Source organism: Passer domesticus, chromosome Z, assembly GCF_036417665.1.
Source record: "Passer domesticus isolate bPasDom1 chromosome Z, bPasDom1.hap1, whole genome shotgun sequence".
Taxonomy (NCBI): Eukaryota; Metazoa; Chordata; class Aves; order Passeriformes; family Passeridae; genus Passer; species Passer domesticus.
In genome coordinates, this window is record NC_087512.1 from 69701670 (window position 1) to 69719199 (window position 17530).

The 17530-nt window shown below is 40.4% G+C and overlaps 1 protein-coding gene across 9 annotated transcripts in view; it reads right to left on the reverse strand.

Moving 5' to 3' along the window:
• Positions 1-17530, reverse strand: part of KIAA1958 (KIAA1958 ortholog) — an 83172-nt gene that overhangs the window by 19229 nt on the left and 46413 nt on the right. For all 9 annotated transcript variants that reach the window (XM_064404852.1, XM_064404856.1, XM_064404855.1 and 6 more), the window contains one exon: positions 15430-16694. In XM_064404852.1, coding sequence (XP_064260922.1) covers positions 15430-16582 — 1153 coding nt within the window. In that variant the 5' untranslated portion in view covers positions 16583-16694. The remainder of the gene's footprint in view (positions 1-15429; positions 16695-17530) is intronic.

Consider the following 17530-nt stretch of genomic DNA (forward strand, 5'->3'; position numbering starts at 1 on the left):
CAAATTCAGACTTGTTTAATTTCAGCTCACACACATACACACACTTGGACTCCCTGAAAAGGACGTAACCTCTGTAATTACATATGGCAGGAGGAAAGGCACTTGCTTTCATGACAGACAGATACAGATTGTTAATGTTCAGAGAGCATTTGCACATCAGTGGGAGTCACAAACCTGAGTTATTATTGCAAAAAGTCTTAAACTCTGCATATGGTAAGCAGTGAGATCTCACAGATGTACGCTAAAAGTAAGGTGGGTTTTCTTGGTGGTAATCACATCACCAACTGAAGTCTTCTCTGCCAAATTTTTGTCCAACCTAGGAAAGGGCCTCTGCACCAGGCCTGCTTCCACCAATATGCTTTCATTCAAGTGAAAAAGTGTAGTTAACCACACACAAAGCTCCACATATCTCTATTCCAGAGCAAAGTGCCCTCTCTCCATTCCCTAGCACTTGTAGGTTGGCTCTTGCCCCTGTTTTGCAGTTACTGAAAAGTAGTGATATCCAGCCTTTGGGCCATGGCAATACGTAGCCCATTAAAACCGTTCAAGTAAACCACAGACTGCTCCTATTTTTTTCCCCTGTCCCATCTTGTTTTAAGAAGGTATCTATAGGCAAACAACACTCTCAAATCTACAGTCCCAGTGAGCAGAGGTCACGCTATTGTACGATGGAGTTATGGGCAAGTCACAATGGGGAACAGCTGCATGAGCCTCTGACAAATGTGGCCCCTTGGAAGCCGCACTACTGCTGCCCTGTCAGAACCAGCTGAATGCCACTGTCATACCATGGCATCCTGGAATATCAGTACTTGTTCTTCATGACAAACTTAGATAGCTGACAGCTGGTTTTCACAATATCACAAGAATAAACTAGTGAATACCATTCTCATGTCTTGCTGCCAAAAATGAGGGTGAGGGTAAAAGCAGAATGTGTCCACAGGAGAAGTGCCTCTAAACATTTGCAGAAACTTCCTGAGATTAAGTAGAAGAAATTGCTTCTGTATTTCTTCTTGAATTTCTGCCATACCCCTCTGCCCTACCATCAAACAATTTTTAACTGTTAAAAATTCTTTTTAACAGTTAAAGTTCCCTATTCCGACTATATTAAGTTAAACTCTATTTAACATTTAAAATGTTAAGCTCTATTTTAACATTTTCAGAAAAGCCTTTCATTAGCATGTAAAATCTGTAGTATAGGAGAATTAATTTATATCCACTTATGAAAGACACTGCTTTTGGCAAAAAAATTATACTTCTATTCAGTTAACCTGCTCCAATGAAATTGTCTGCAAAATGTTTTATGATTCTAAAATTATAAAGCTTTAGATTATATCAAAGGAAAAAGGACATAGACTGCAAACAAATGAGTAGGGAATATTTATTCATTGGTATCTCCATGAAGTAAAGTCACTAAAATAAAGTTTAGTCACCTGTACATTTTTTGCAAGTTATAGAATGTCCTGATAATGAATGCTCGCTCAGACACTAGAGCTGATTTCCAGTTTGTGCTCTCTTTCACTACTTTCTCACAAAACCTTCAAAAGATTTGAGACATAGTTTGACTGCTGGCAAAGCCAACAACAAAATACAGATCAATATTAATGGGACTTCTGCACAATCCTTAGATGTCCGAAAACCTGCAGCTATGACAAGGGATTAAGAAGTTATGTTCTCCTATGACTGACCGTCTCACCAATTCAGGGCTTTTGCAGTGGACAGAGCAGTTGCTAATGAAAAGTGCAAAACAGCAGCACCCTGGGAACTGCAATTTTTACAAAGCTACCTTCCTTTTCCACCTGATCCATGTGACATCTGACTCATTCCAGCACAAAGGTTCTAAAAATGCATTTTCTAAATAAAAAGTGTTCCTATTGATTCACTTCAATAATTTTGGTTTCATCATGGTAGTGGAAAAGAGAACTGCTGCATTCCAGTTTTACCCTGCATTTCCCTTTTTCCACTGAAAAATTTCAGTGGTATTTCTGTGGTGTGGGGCTACAGAGTTTCCTGTCTCCTTTTGAAGCTGTTCTGAGATGCACTGGCATGAACTGCTGCAATGCAAAATGGGATGTATTTCCTCTGTACAGATTCAACCTTTATTTGATAGGAAGATGTAAACAAACTCCAGCTCTCCCAGGCTTGCCCAACAATGCAACACTGCACAGCAGGATGCTACAGCTTGGACACAACATGGAGAACAGTAGAAACAGAAAATATTTTGAGAAACCCATATATCTGGTGCTTAGGTGATGTACAAGCAAAATATACTCAGCTGGCAGCTGGAGTGGAATCTGCTATTTTATCTGGCCCATTCCAAGCCACTCACCAGGCCTGTAACTAACCCTGCAACCATCTCCAGGTCTACCTGCCATGTCTCATCCCACTCTTATTTCCATACCTACTATCTTTACAGGAGGTATATAGAAATAAATTATTTGGACCTTTATATAATTGACATTTAGGCACTCAGACCTTCATAGAGGTGGAAGATATAAAAGCCACACTTAGAATCTTCAATACTACAAACCCAAAACCATTAGAAAACTTTTAAAAAATGTGAAACTCGATTCCTTCCAAAATAAATGACTAAACTTCCTTCAGCAATATTCAGATAAGATTCTGTCTAAGATGTAACTTCTACTCTTTCAGAGCTCTGGTTTAACAAACCAGGTAGTTTGGTGAAATTGGAATGCTTCTGGAGTTGGTAAGTGGAAAAACTTTACCTATAATGTGAAGCTACTGTCAGATGTATGTTGAGCATGCATCTTTGTATTCAGCCATATAATAGCCTAATAATTTCCAAACAGTTAATGGCTAACACCATTAGAAAACTCCAGGTACTGGCTTCAGTTTAAAGATAAAGAAAAGACACTTTTGGACAATTATTTTCTTCAGATTAAATAATTAACTCTGGAAAACAGGTTTGGGTTTTTTTGGGGTTTTTTTTGGTTTTTTGGTTTTTGGGGTTTTGTTTGTTTGTTTGTTTATTTTTGGGTTGTTTTTTTTTTTGGTGGTGGTGGTGGTGGGTTTTTTTGTTGTTTTGTTTGTTTGCTTGTTTGTTTACCCAGGACTTCTCAGCAACATAAAGAAAAATTTCCCCTTCAAAGTATGTTGGTTACTTAATGCCTTGTGGCAGAAGCAAGTAAAGATATGATGGTAATGCTCTACACTACCCTAAGAACTGGAAGTTGGGTGATGCACAGCAGAAGGGATGCACTCATTTTCAAAGAGGACCTGGCTCAGCATGACTCTGGAAAGTGTTGCATACGTATACTCAGCAGAGTATCAGTTTTTCTCCCATGTAAGTTCCCAATTCCACAAAACATATTTTAAGTGTGTTCTGGATTGGTGTCCCTATACTTAAGTATCCGCTTATGTAGAAATCAACTGGACTAAGTCATTATCTGTATAGAAGGTGGAACTGAATAATATTTCTATGTATACAGTGACTTGATTCAAAAGCTGAAAAGAGGAAATAAAGCATTAAGAAAAAAACAAAAATGAGGAGAGTAAAACCATAAAGATCTGAGACACACTTCCTTTACTGAATTAAGTTTATAGTTTGAAAATTATACCGTTCTCATGGCAAAAGATCAATTTCTGGCATAACAAAACCAAGAATCTACATTTTTGTAAAGTTTTCCATCATTCTGTCGTGCTCTTACAGAAAAATCCAGATTTGTAGAAGTGTAAGCAGATCTTTGAAGCAGCGACTTTTTAGCCAGAAATTTAACTACTGGGTTGTTTTCCACAAAATCAGAGGTTTAAATTTATATAACACTCTGGAATATTTGGCACGCTGGAATTTTATGCCTCTCTTCAGCTGAGAGCCCTGTGGAAGAAGAATGAGAAACAGGGCCCTTTCACTTTCGTCTTCTCTAAGAAGAATTTTAATGTAAAACATGCAAAACATGCCACCTCATTTCACCAGAGGCTTAGCATGTTCTCAGCTACAGTGTACCACCAGTTTTAATGTCATCACATTTAAGAAAAACCTTCAATAAGCATAGCTGAAAAAGCAATGCAAGAGGTCTGGAAGGAATAAGCCAGGGCTATAAAGTTTGCCTGCTTTTGATTCACTCTAGACAGCAGCTAAGAAGCAGAATTGGGAAATATGGGAGAGAAATAAAGATGAGGGGGAGAGAAGAGAGAGTAAGAACAAAGGATATGAAAAAAACATAACACCAAAGAGAGAGATTAAAACCAGATGAGAATCCTCATTATCTGAAATCTAATTTACATCAGTGTTTCAAAATGAGTCAGTCTAACTGGGGCAGCAAGCAGAAAAACAAAGAAACGGAGAATGTAATAAATATTTTATTACATTAATCATAATAAGCTGCACTTTAAGTCTTGGCCAAAGCATATTCTTAAATCAAGCTGAGAATGTGAGCAGTTTCAGACTTAAGAGCATGAGGCCCACATGACTGTAATTAACATAATAAATCATACTGTGAAACTCTACACAGGCTGACAGCACTTGGTTGATATATTGCTTATTAAAGACTGCAGACATTTTTCCTCTATTTTATTAAAGTGCCATTGGTAATGAATAAAAAAATACCCCTTTCTATTCTCTCTGAACTATCTAGTAGTTCAGCCAGAGGAAGAGGAAATGTGTTGGCAGGTCATGGCATTTACTTCAGGTAATACAGATTGCAGCACATGCACCCCAAAGAACTGCATTTCAATATTTTTTCTCTTACCATCTTTAATTTAGTAAAGTACTTCAACTGCCTTGTTAGAGATCTTGATGTATCATTTCTGAAATTCTCTGTTGGTGATTTTGCCCAGTCAGACCAATTTGTTTTTACCTTTCACTGTATCTTATCCAGTAGGAGTGAAGCAAGATACAAAGGGCATGAATTCTATGAAGAGCTCACAATTTACAAACCTGCATTAGGAATTTCCATGCACACTTTGTACACGCATATTTCTTTTTTCTTCACTGGCTCAGAAAGCAGTATTTGAGGAGCAGCTCTTCACGCAGCTCTCCAGAGAGAATGAAGTCTAACACTTCAAGTGAAACGGCTTATAAGGTAGATTTTTAGCCTGCTTTTCTGTTTTGCGCTGAATTCTCTCCTCCTCACGCTCTAGAAAAAATGACAGCTGGGCTTTATTTTATACTTTACAAACACAACTCTCATCACATTAAAAGGATGGAAATTTAAAATTTAAAGGTCCTACAAGACTGGGGAAGACTCAAAGCTGGGCAGAGAGCTGAGATATGAATACATCCCTGCTTTCAGGACAGCATCAAGCATTAGATACTGTGATCAGCAGCTGCTCATACACCCTGGCTGACCAAAGACCACTTTATTCCAGACTAGCCATGGCATGCCCAGGCATTTGCCAAGACAAAGGCTCCCAGGAGGTGCAGGAGCAGCTGGAAATTTTGCACAGTGAGGAGACAAACCTGCAAGAGAAGCACATTCATCAATAGCTGGACTGTTGTTCATGGCACAATTAATTTCTTTCTGTCCTCAAATACGTGTTTAAACCTCATTTATCATAGTTTGACTGAGTAAATATTTAGTCGCATTTTGCAGCTCTACTTGAATAAATTCTCCTTAAGTAAAATGAGGAGTTTCAGATATTTTCTAGCTATGTACACACTCAGGAGGGTATACACAGATTACATACCTCTCTGTCGCTCAGAATATTGTTATTATTTCTCTTCTGTATTTACACTGTCAAAATTTTCCTGTCAGGATTGTTATTTCCATAAAAATAATTTGTTTTTCTATATAGGATATGAACAATCAGTTCCCCTGCTACTGAATGAGTTCATACCAAAACTGACATGAACCAATTAATATAAGAGGTGACATGGGGCATAGTTTAATGGATAAAATTGTGGATGTGTTATACTGGCTATTTTAATATACACCAGCACAATAAACAGTCTGATGTATTTAACAATTTTGTAAGTGAATGGTAATGGGACAACTTATTGTCAAGCTGTAAGTTTTCTGGAGGGGAGAGAAACAGAGGCATAAAGCCAATTCTTTATATATAGAGAGGAAAAATAAAATGTAAATCTGTTAGCATAAAACCAAAATGTCTGTCAGCATATAGGCATGAATACTGTTTTGTAATGCTAGGAATAGTGTTCCTGTCCATTATTTTGTTTCCTTCGATTTATAGTCATAAGAGAAATTAAGTCCCAAACAAATGGCAACTCTCCATCTGCCAAGAGCAAAGGACAGAAATAAACTCCATAATCTGGCACCTCAACTGAAGGACAGAGTCTGTTACAATCAGGAGAGTGCTCCAAGTTGTGGACAAAATGAAATTGCTCCCATACAAAATCATCAATGCTTCTCTGGCACATTCATACTGCTATGCTTGACCTGTCACTGTTGGAATGCAGAGATTAGGCACATACCCAGTGAAAAGAGAAATGAATGTAAACATAAAATCAAAACAACTGTCAAGGTTCAGAGATGAACATCCTTATTTTTCACAGGCTTGATCTTTGGGTACAGGTTTCCTAATTGAAATAATATAGCACTAATAATTCAGCTGTTGCACTGAGGTGATGTGACCTGGGGTAGAATAGCTCAGAATACATTTTTTCCTTCTCTGAACAAAACAGAAGATCAGCTTTTTTCTTTCATTTTTTTCCTTCCCAAGTACAAAGCAGAAAGCACTTGATTAAATATTATTAATCTATCATTGTATGGTTTCAAGTGATGTTTCCATCATGAAGAACTATGAAGTCAATGAAAAGCCTCAACAGAGCACAGTGGCACTGTGATAGTCACCTTCAGTTTAGTTAACAGGAACACATGCAGAATTTCTCTGTGTGTATGTGCATTTACTGTTCATTTAGAGTTAAAGGGATTAACAGGTATATATTAGAAGCAAGATGCAGCCAATTCACTTAATGATCAAGTATAATTAATCAAAATTTTAATAACACAAAGTTTTAATCAGACACAGCAGGGTCCTCAACAGCACTTTTAAAAAGACATGTATACAGAAAGGCCTGCCCCCACTGCCACAATGGGCATGATTCATTGGGAACCATGATCTGGGAATTGCTGTGTCTAGCACAACATTTGTGTGATCAGCAGCATGCTTTCATTTTTAAAGGGCAGCATTGCTGGGCTCCAGACAAAAGTAGACTTATTTGGGAAATGAAAACGCAGCTTTGCCACACTGTTCCACAGAGGCCACCAGCTACATTCAAGCTGTTCAAAACAACCAGTGCTGAAAGCAGCTTTCCTGTGACCATTCTGTGGAGTGCCCCAGCAAGAACAAGTCACCAGGGAAAGCAGCCGTTCCACTTTCTCTCTCTTGAGGCTTTGATTTAATAGCCTGTTTCAACACTTCCTGGAATGAGCATATGCTTCATTTAAGCATACTTTATCAAAGAAAGACAGATTTCATCATGTTTCACTATTTCCAGGATCTGAATGTTTTAGTAAGCACTGCTCTGTGCTCTGCCAGCCATGATAAAATACCTAAAATATCATCTTGCTTCTGTTTTCTTTTCTGGAAATATTCAAACAAGGATTTCTGTATTCCAAATTTTTCTCTTGCTTAGAGAGATAGAAAATACACTCAGATCTGTTTCATGCTCAAGCAGATTCTAGGTTCACTGCAAGCACCAAAAAACAGATGACATGACAGAAGAAGACTCACTAAGAGGGATATGATTTAGGTATGAAGAAAATGGGAGAAATGAGTAGTCACTGCACTCTGGCTTCACAGAATAGCTTATGCATATTCCCATCACTGAGACAGTGAAAACAGCTTTCCCCAAGGTCTACCGCTATTAAAACCTTAGATCTTGAATACAAATGTGAAGTAGTCCTTCTGTAGGTATAGAGTCATTGAATCATAAAATCGTTAAGGATTCTATGGAAAGGTCTTGGAAAAGACCTTTACGATATCAAGACCATCCCCCCACCTAGTACAATCACCATGTTCACTACTAAACCATGTCTTCAAGCACCATATCTACAAAGTTTTTGAATAGTTTCACAGGGATGATGACTCTATCACTTCCCTGGGTAGCCTATTCCAATGCTTTACAGCCTCTTAGATGATGAAATTTTCCCTAATTTTCAACCATAACCTCTCCTTGTGCAGCTTGAGGCCATTTCCTCTCATCGTGTCATGTCACTTGCCTGGAAGAAGAGCCCACCACCTACCCGGCTGCCCAAGCTAAACAACACCAATTCCTTTAGCTGCTCCTCATCAGACTTGTGTTCCAGATCCTTTCCCAGATTTGTTGCCTTTATCTGGACACGTTCCAGCACCTCAATGTCTTTCTTGGAGTGCAGAGCCCAAAACTGACTGCAGGATTTGAGGTGTGGTCTCACCACTACCCAAAACAGGGGAATGATCACTTTCTAGACCTGTTCAGCCAGCTTCACACAAAGTGGAAAATCACTCTCAGAAAGTGTCCTGATCTAAACCATAAAGACCTATGTTCCCTTTTTCTGCCAGCATCCCATCTGAAGTGCAGAAGTAAAGTGACTGTCTGAAGCCTTTCCAGGGTCAACATCTCTCTTGGCTCCTGTGCTGCATCTCCTCTGCAGATCCAAATCTGACCCTTGTTTCTCTTGTCTTAAAGACTCACAAACCATAAGCTGAAAATAGCTCCAAAATGAAACAATTGCAAAGAACACACAGAGGAACTGATCTCTTATCAAAAGCACCATATTAAATAATCTATTTCCTAAAATTAAAGTTCAGTACAGATGTGTCCAATTTTTTTGTTTGTTTGTTTTTTCCCCGTATATTTTCAGGACAGCTGGAACAAGCAGAGGCATTATTTTATTCTTTTATATAACAGTATCATAAAACAGAGCACTTCACACAGAACAGTTGCCTATTTAAGACACCCTAGAGAAACACAGAACATAGTATCTCAATTATGTTGGTTTGCAAAAATGATTGTTTTCCGCTTTTCATTGTGCATTCTATTTTTTTGCTTTTCTGAGTTTCATGTTAGGCTAATGGGGGACAGGGTATATTCCTAGGTCTGAAATGAACTGTGATGCTCCAGAACACAACCATTCATTGAAATGGGACTTTGTCTTCTGGTATCACACACCATCTTCCTTAATACTATTTGTGCTATGGTAGAATGGAAAACATATATTTAAATGAAGAGTCAATAATTCTCAGTGATGCAATTCCTCAATGCAGAACTCCAGTGAATATTCTCAACTGTTTATCAGCTGAATTTGGCATGCGCTACAAAACTAATCCTTAAAAAATGCTAGGGCCTGGCTGCAATAGTCCTTTTCTTTCCTTTCTAGCTGCAGGCAAATAACTTTCACAGATTGCATGGAAACAATCATTCTTTCACCTTCCTCCATTACACAGGATCAACAAGCCTATGCACCTTTTATTGCAGGAATTCAACTGAAAGCCCATCCCCAAACATCTTATATACCAATCTACTTTCAGTATGAATGGTTTCCTCCAAGAAGTGTATATATTTGAATCTATATCTCTAGTAAGAATGCTGCCAGGAGACGTCTCTTTGTGCTGCAGGTAGTTCCACTCAGAGGAGCTCCATGCTGAAAAGAGGAAACAAGCCCTGACATCAAGGAGTGCAGCATCCTAATATTTTGCATGCATACCTTTGTGATAAAGACTTAGTATTTAGGACAACCTCTATGTGACAAAGTCCATTGCTGATTATACAAGAAAGCTGACATGAGCGTTCTGTGTCTGAAAAGAATTTTCACTAAAGAAAATACATGTGAAGTCCTGAAAGGTAATTGATAATCTTTCTCAAGCACAGTGAAAATCTAAAAATCTAAAGATATTGCAATAATTGATGAGTTTTCATTTTTGTGTTCTCCTGCAAACGAACAGCTGTAGGAACAGCTGCATAAACAACTCTTGTATTAGAGTTAGAACTATGGGTTCACATCTTTTTTAAAAGTAAGTTTGTCATGCTGCACACCCAGATGATAAAAGCAATTACACAACTACTCTGTCAAGGTTAAACTTGTCCTCTTTATGCTACTGTCCTGCTTTTATACAGAACTCCCTTGTAATATTATAAAGGTAAGTAATCATTACCTAGACTTCTAGAATAAAGATGTCTAGATAGACTTCTAGAATACAGCCCCCAAAACATTAGATTATAATTTAACAGCATTTGGATGAAGATAATTAAAGGCAGGAGTGGGCTTGCAAATCACTGCTGCAAGATCAGGTGATTAATCATGTCAATAGCTTCCTTTTTCTGATATTTAAAACTATAATGATGTAATTTTAGTCTTCTAAATAAGCAAGGCCCTAGCAACTTAAAAAAAAAAGTGATATTTTTTGTAATTATGTATCTCATTGCTTACTGTTTTTAGTCCATCTACCAAAACAGCAACAGATATCAATTATGGGACCTAAAGAGTCTCCAGTGGACTCTGAACTCTTCAGTACAACACAAAGAGAAGAGACTGTCTCACCCTTACATATATTTAAATTTCACTTGACCACATTCAGCAGCATATGTCCCTGCAGATAGGCTTCAAGCAGTCACTTTAGCCAAAACTCATCAATCTTTGTATGTACACCACAAATACAGAGATCAGCAGTTATTTGAGTCTTCTTGGAAGAACATTCTTTAAATAAGAGTTTTGTAAATTTATTTTGATGCGATAATTTTTCTTGTGCTACTTGGCATGGTTCCACTGGGCTTGAAATAATTACAAGGATTAATTATGCATTTCTGTATGCTTTATATACACCCCTAAAAAAAGCGTTATTTTTTCTTGTTTGCACTTCTTTGGAATGTGTGAGGCTAACACTTTTTTATAGATAAACAGTGATTTAGAAGTTAGAGCTAAATCTAGTCAAAACTGTCAGTTCATAAGGTGTGAAGAGACTCCTTTCACCTCAAAGTTTTGTAATGCTTTGATGCTCATCCAACAGCTCTTAATCCACAAATCTTATATGAGAATCTTGGTTCTCATTTAATTTTAAACTCACACCATCACAGACATTGCAGAGAGAAGGAAGGGGGGAAAGAGAGAGGTCCTACTCCTTCTCAATACAGAGAAATACTGAAAATGTTCCACTAAGAGCTCTACATTAATATCCAACAAGCCCCAGATGCACTCCACTTTATAATGGTCATGTTCAACAGAGACTTATATGAACCTGTAACCTACAGGGATGTCCACACTGAGAGCAGAACAAGGGTAAACCCACATTAGTTCCCAATTGTGAAAGGCTGCAATCCTGCTTACACCTTCCCATTATGGGAGCACAGGAACAGAATAACATCTTTGCCCAAGTTACCAGACTAAGCCAACTCACCAGCACTGATCTGGACTGACACACCAGTTACAGAAAATGAAAGAATTGAGAGGATCTCAGAGCAGAGACATCAGAGCCAGGAAGTCTAAGCACTGCCCTCAGCACAGACCATCATCCATCACGGCGCACATTCAGATACTTTTGATAACCACAATGCCAGGACAGCGAGCAGCACTCTGAGAGGAGAGGTGCTTGTGGAGACTCTTTCCCTTCCAAATTCTGAAAATGCCTGTACACATAAAACAACCAGTCAGGCGATTCAGTGATGGATGTACATGAAGGCATTGTGACGGTACACAGAGAATGTCATCTGCTACATCTCCGACAGAAGCAACAACCCCAGTGAATACATTTAGACAATTTTTTTTTTTTTGCATCTCTGCTTACTACTCTGCATTCAGCACAGTTTTTCCGTAGGGGTTGGATATCTTTTTTTATCATGGGACTCTTTGTTCCTGTATTTACAGTGATGCACTAGTGTTGAATCAGAAATGTCATGCTGCACTGTATGTTAATACAAAACACATCTTCAGCCTCAGTCTTCAAGTGGAAATTCAGTATTCTTCACAAATTCTCCAGCAATTCTGTTTACAAAGTAAATCCTACATCTCTCAGAATTGAACTTGTGTTCATTCAAAATAAGCTCTTTCCTTCTCTGAGACACAGTCTCCCTCCACAGCCTTCTGCAATAACACCGACTCATTTTTATTCCTCTTTTCAGACATCCAAATGTCACTAGTTGCTCTAGGCTGCATGTACTACAACTTAAAGCATCATGTCTCTTACTCATCTTCCATCTCCACTGATGTGATCTACCTTGCCCTTGCTGGTTCTTGGACTTTAAAACCAGCCCAAGTATTAGGAAAAACATAAGACAGAAGAGGTGGTTTGAGAAGTAGCAATTGGAGAAATTCTCTGTTCACCACTACTGCAAAAATCCCTCTCCTAACACACACAGGTCCTCTCAGATTTTCCAGAATTAAAGAAAGGAATAAGTGATACCTACATGCATTCCTGAAGGCTTTGCTATTAGAAAGGTAAAATAAAATCTGAAAACTCCCAGATGAATGTCCACTTATTAGTGCTGAAATGTAACAAAAAACAATTCAGTATATTCCACAGTGCTTATATGGACACCTAAACACGAAAAACGGTGTCTAACCTAACTAAATCTTCATTGGGATGCCACTTGTCTTTTGAGACATGAAAATATCTTTGTAAGGTCTCTGCTTATACATTCAGTTGCCACAGCTTAATCAAAGAGAGTAAATAAGTTTAAAAAAAACCAAACAAATTTGCAAAAGAGACTAGTCCAAAAGCATAACGTGTCTTAAACTGGCCTAAGCTAACATACATCACCCAGATTTTTGATTTTTATGGATAATGTCACTCAGACTTTCATGATCTATGGGATTACTATCAGCTGTGTCTGGTATGAATTCAAGGATATGTCACTTCACCTAAAGCTCAAGTAGTGTTTCTTGCTGCTTGGATTGCAGCCTTTAATCATAACTTAAATAAGGCCTTAGTCCTGTAGACCTTACACCACCAGTTCTAATGGGACCAGGAGCAAGGCTTCAGATATTGGAGAGGACAAAGAGGACAAGGCAGAATTTAAATTTCCTGCTGTCTTTCAACTTTGTTTAGTCAAGCAGGCATTGAGTCTATAAACTATTAAAAGCTCTAGGCTTTTTTACGTAATTAGTTCCTGCCTTTTTTTTTTTAACATCAGAATCCAAAAGACTCACATCTATCTGTTTAGGACAGAAAATTTTACACAGGATAGATTAACATCCTTTTGTAATTCAATATTGCACAAATTTTATATATCATGCACAGCTTTCAGTACATCACTCTTTGTTAGGAGACAATCTAACAAAATCACTGTACATAAGCAACCACCCTAATCTAGTTTTTAATCAAACATCTACATTTTATTTGCAAGAATCTGCTGTGCATCTGTAATACATTCAATTTCCAACATTGCCCACCTTTTTGCAACTTGAACATTTAATAATGCCAGCACTTCTTTCCCAAAGGAGAAGGCTCTAGGGAAACATGAGATTTTACTCAAGTATCACATTTTAGTCATATGTCAATCACTTTATCTTCATTAAAATGCCACTACCTCTGACTAAAATAACAGTAAAATAACTACCTCTGAGTAAAATAACAGACACAAACACTGTACCAGTCTGAGGAGAAGAACTGTGTATTGCTTTTTTGGAACAGCACAAGAAATTTCACCACTGAGAACATAACTGAATAAACTGGAATTTGGACAGTACTCTGAGAACCCATCACTGTCTACGCAAAAAGCAAAGCACTTGGAGGTCTTGAGGGTTGATTTAGGCAGTGGGTGTAATCCAGGTGCAATCCCACTTTGCCCTCAAAGTGAGACACTAGACATGGATCAATCCTGTTTTTGAAACTATATAAATGCAAGAACATTGTGCTGCATCCATTCTTGTAAGGTTTAACCCTAAACAGTAACAATTGCTGACCTTCTTTGGCTTTTGAGGACCTGGCAAAAACAGTTGAAAGGAGCTTGGATTTTTTAATGGATATGTTGAAATATCTCTCCCAGATAACACCTAACATGGAAAAATTCTGCTTAAGTTTGTCTTCCATTGTCCCAAATTGCAAGTTTGAGACTGAGCAAGTTGCAGAGGCAGGCAGGTAGAAACCAGGTCTACATATAGCAGTGACAGGTTATAAACTGAGGAAGGCAGAACAAATACATTTAACACACAATTTGGGTTGAGTGGCATCAGGCATCCTGCATTTTTCATATTTAGCAGTGCAGAGTTGGTTCTAAACCAGATGGAGTTTTGCAAAGGAATTTCCGTGAGGGATTTACATGACAGGACATTTGCATTCACATGACGGGACTACTGCAAAATAACATCTCAGAGATGTAGTCATGCAAGAAATGGGTCCCAAAGAAGAATTTGCTTTGCTCTAAGACAATTATCATAGTTCGAAATTTCTTATATTTAGTAGGGTTTTACTTAGTAAAAGTGTGTATTTAACTTTGTCTGTTGTTTTACCTGGCAAGAAGATCTGCAGGCTCTTGCTAGTTGATAGATTTACTAGTCTTCAATCAGATTTCAGGATGTTCAAGCTAAAGTCATGGGTTTTAGCTCTTGCAGTACCTGCCACAAGGACTGCATACAGGCAGTTTTTAGCCCTATCACTGTTTGTCTGTACTGTATGAACAGGCAGTCCAAGGCTGAACCAACAAGGGAGCAGATGGAGAACTTGCTCTTGCCTCGTCTCCTCCTGGGATGGCACCACTAAAGAAGAAGCTAGAAGAGTGAGAACTGTCTGTGCTCAGGTCCAGAGGAAGGTAACAAGTCTGCTCAAGAAATAGATTTCCATATCCTTCTGAAGACCTGTGGCTAACAGTTATTCTCCACATAGGATAATCACTCAGCAGAAGTCAGCTGTTTTAACATGCTCTTTGTCCAGGAATGCTGATCTGTTTGTGCCAGTTCTATGTGCTTTGGCAGGAGATGAGAAAAATTATGGACCCAGTGTATGAGAACTTTCACTGGGAAAATGGAAAAAACCCCATTTTATTATGGATTAAAGCTTTATCAGTTTCATGGTTAAGGTTGTGGTTAAGGTTAAGGATACTTCTTGTGTCCATACACTGGTCTGATTTAGAGGTAACAATTTATAGAAGCAAAAACCTCTTTCCTGGTACTCTCCCTTTGCCTTTCCAGGTCCAACAGTACTCATCTGACAAGGTGAAAGAAACACCAAGCTCTCCAACTCTAGGCTGCACTGGCTGAGACCACTTATTTCTGGTTCATCAAGAGTGCATTGCCCAGTTCACTTCCTCCCTGACCCACACACACAGCAAGGTCACAGCATGCACCCTCCCATGACACAACTGTACCCAAAATGGACCTTGAAAACCATTTTGCCTATGGCTGCAGTATACACTTTCTCACATGCTGGTGCTTAGTTGAGGTTTTCTGAATCCTCTCCCAGGTGTACGTGGCTTCCATACCTACTGACTTACATGCCAGCAGGACCCAATGCAACGCAGCACATACACCTGCACTGCACCCTCACTAAACCAAGTCTGGGGACCACCCCCAAAATGCCACCACCCCTCCAGTGTCCTACCTGGCATCAGCTGTGCTGCTGCCTCAGGCGTGATGGTGGGCGCTGCGTGGGGCTGCTGCTGGCTGGAGCTGACCTCAGGCTCGGTGCCCACTGAGGGCGAGCTGGCCACCTCACCACCCGTGGCCAGCTGTGGGATGGACGGAAGGGTTTCTTCAGCAGCCGCCGGTGGCTCCTCCTGACCAGGCAGCTGCAGGGCTGACAGGGGGATGCTGATGGGTTTCCCAGCGGTGGTGATGGCATTGGAGCTGGTGGCTGGCACCTGCAGGGCAGCCACAGGGCCACCGCCTGCCCCCCGTGCCGGGGAGGCGATGGGTCCCCGGGGTGGCCGCTGCGTGGCCACGCGGGGTGGGCCAGGCGGGGAGGCGCAGGGGCGCTGCGGGTCGAGGTCAGGGCCTGCGGCCGGCTGGGGCACGGTTCTGGTGGGTCCCAGGCAGGAGGGCCCAGCCGGGGGCTGCAGCTTGGGCTTGGACATCTGTGTCAGAGCCAGGGCCGGCCCATCAGTGCCGGCTGTCAGCTCCGCATTGGCCACTATATAGTAGTCCTCAGGGAGCTCCTGCTTGATCTTCTTGAGGAGCACGTCACTGCCGCCCTCGTCTGCGGGCTGCGCCTGGGCCTGGGCCGTGGCAGCCGGCCGCTTGCGGGGGCCAGTGGGAGCACGGTGCGAGTGTGGCTCAAAGTCACTGTCCTCATCGGTGACAGAGGACTCACAGACCATGTCGAAGAGGGTGGCCTCATCCTCATACTCCTCCACAGGCTCGCCCAGCTCTGATGGCTCACTGCAGTAGGAGAAGTCACAGGAGTCACGAGTGCGGGTGCAATCCAGCTTGGCCTTCCCTGGCCGGCCTGGGTAGCGCTCCAGGGGGCTGGCCTGAGCCTCTGATGGCACCCCCAGCATGCTGGGGCTGTCTGAGTTGAAGCTGCGGGTGTCCTGGAAGCAGACACGCTCCTGGGAGCCAGCCCGGCAAGTGGCGGCCAGGGGCCAATGGTAGGCATGGCCAGCACTACAGCCCCATATGGCTGTCAGGTTGCCGTGGGCCCCCTCGGAAAGCAGGTGCTTGAGGTTGGGGATGAGGCTGCAGATGGTCCCATGGCTGTGGGCCCAGCTCACCAGCTTGGAGAGATTTTCGGAGGAGGTGTGAAGGCAGTCCTCCATGGTACAGGATCAACAGCGCCTGGCTGTTGGGAAGTCAGCTGAAGACACAGTTCAGATTACAGGGTCCTGGCACTGATGTTCATGTGTTTCCAAGCTCATATTTACTTCTCACCTGCAGAGAGACAGAGCAAAACCCCACTCTTCAGCACTCCCAAAGCACGACCACTTTTTTGCATGGGAAAATGAAATATTTGTACGCTCAGCTAAACCCACCCATTTCACTTTTATTTCATGTCCTTCAAAACATGCCTTAATACTATGCCTAGTTTTAAGCAGCCTCATTCCTCATTCTCAGAACATCCCTGCAATACATAAATGAAAAGAAAACTGCTTTTCAAACAAGCCAATTCAGTATCAGTGGCAAAATTATTAGAGACTTAAATCACTGACAAAATATAAAAGCAGCCCAAAAGATGGTGATTGTGTGTTCATACCTAGGAAATTACAATTAAACAAAATCTTAACACATACAATTAATCTTGAACACCAGGGTGGCAATCAAGCACCACCTGGATCTGAAGAAACAATAAAGTTTTACATAATTTATGCAGATTTCTCAACTGAATCAGCTATCTCCTTTTCAACTGAATTTAAGAGGTATCAAAAGGAACGCTCGAAATTGAATTTTCAATACAAGGAATAAGAAAACAAGCTTACCTTTCACTGTTCTATACTGATAGTCCTCAGTTGCTCAAAGGCTTAAGAGGCTCTTAAAGGGCTTGCAAGACTTAAGCCAGAACCCTCTTTTAACTCTGAAACTTAACATTTTGCTTTTTTCATATTGCCTGTTTTCCAGCATCTAAATCATGATTCAGTTCAAGAAAAACTTTTGTCATTTTCATAAAAACTATTTAGAAATTTGCCATACAAGATGACAGCAAAGTCTGCGTGTCTTTCTTTGTATACAGCTAATGACAGAGAAGTCATCTCCAGTGACCTCAGACAGCT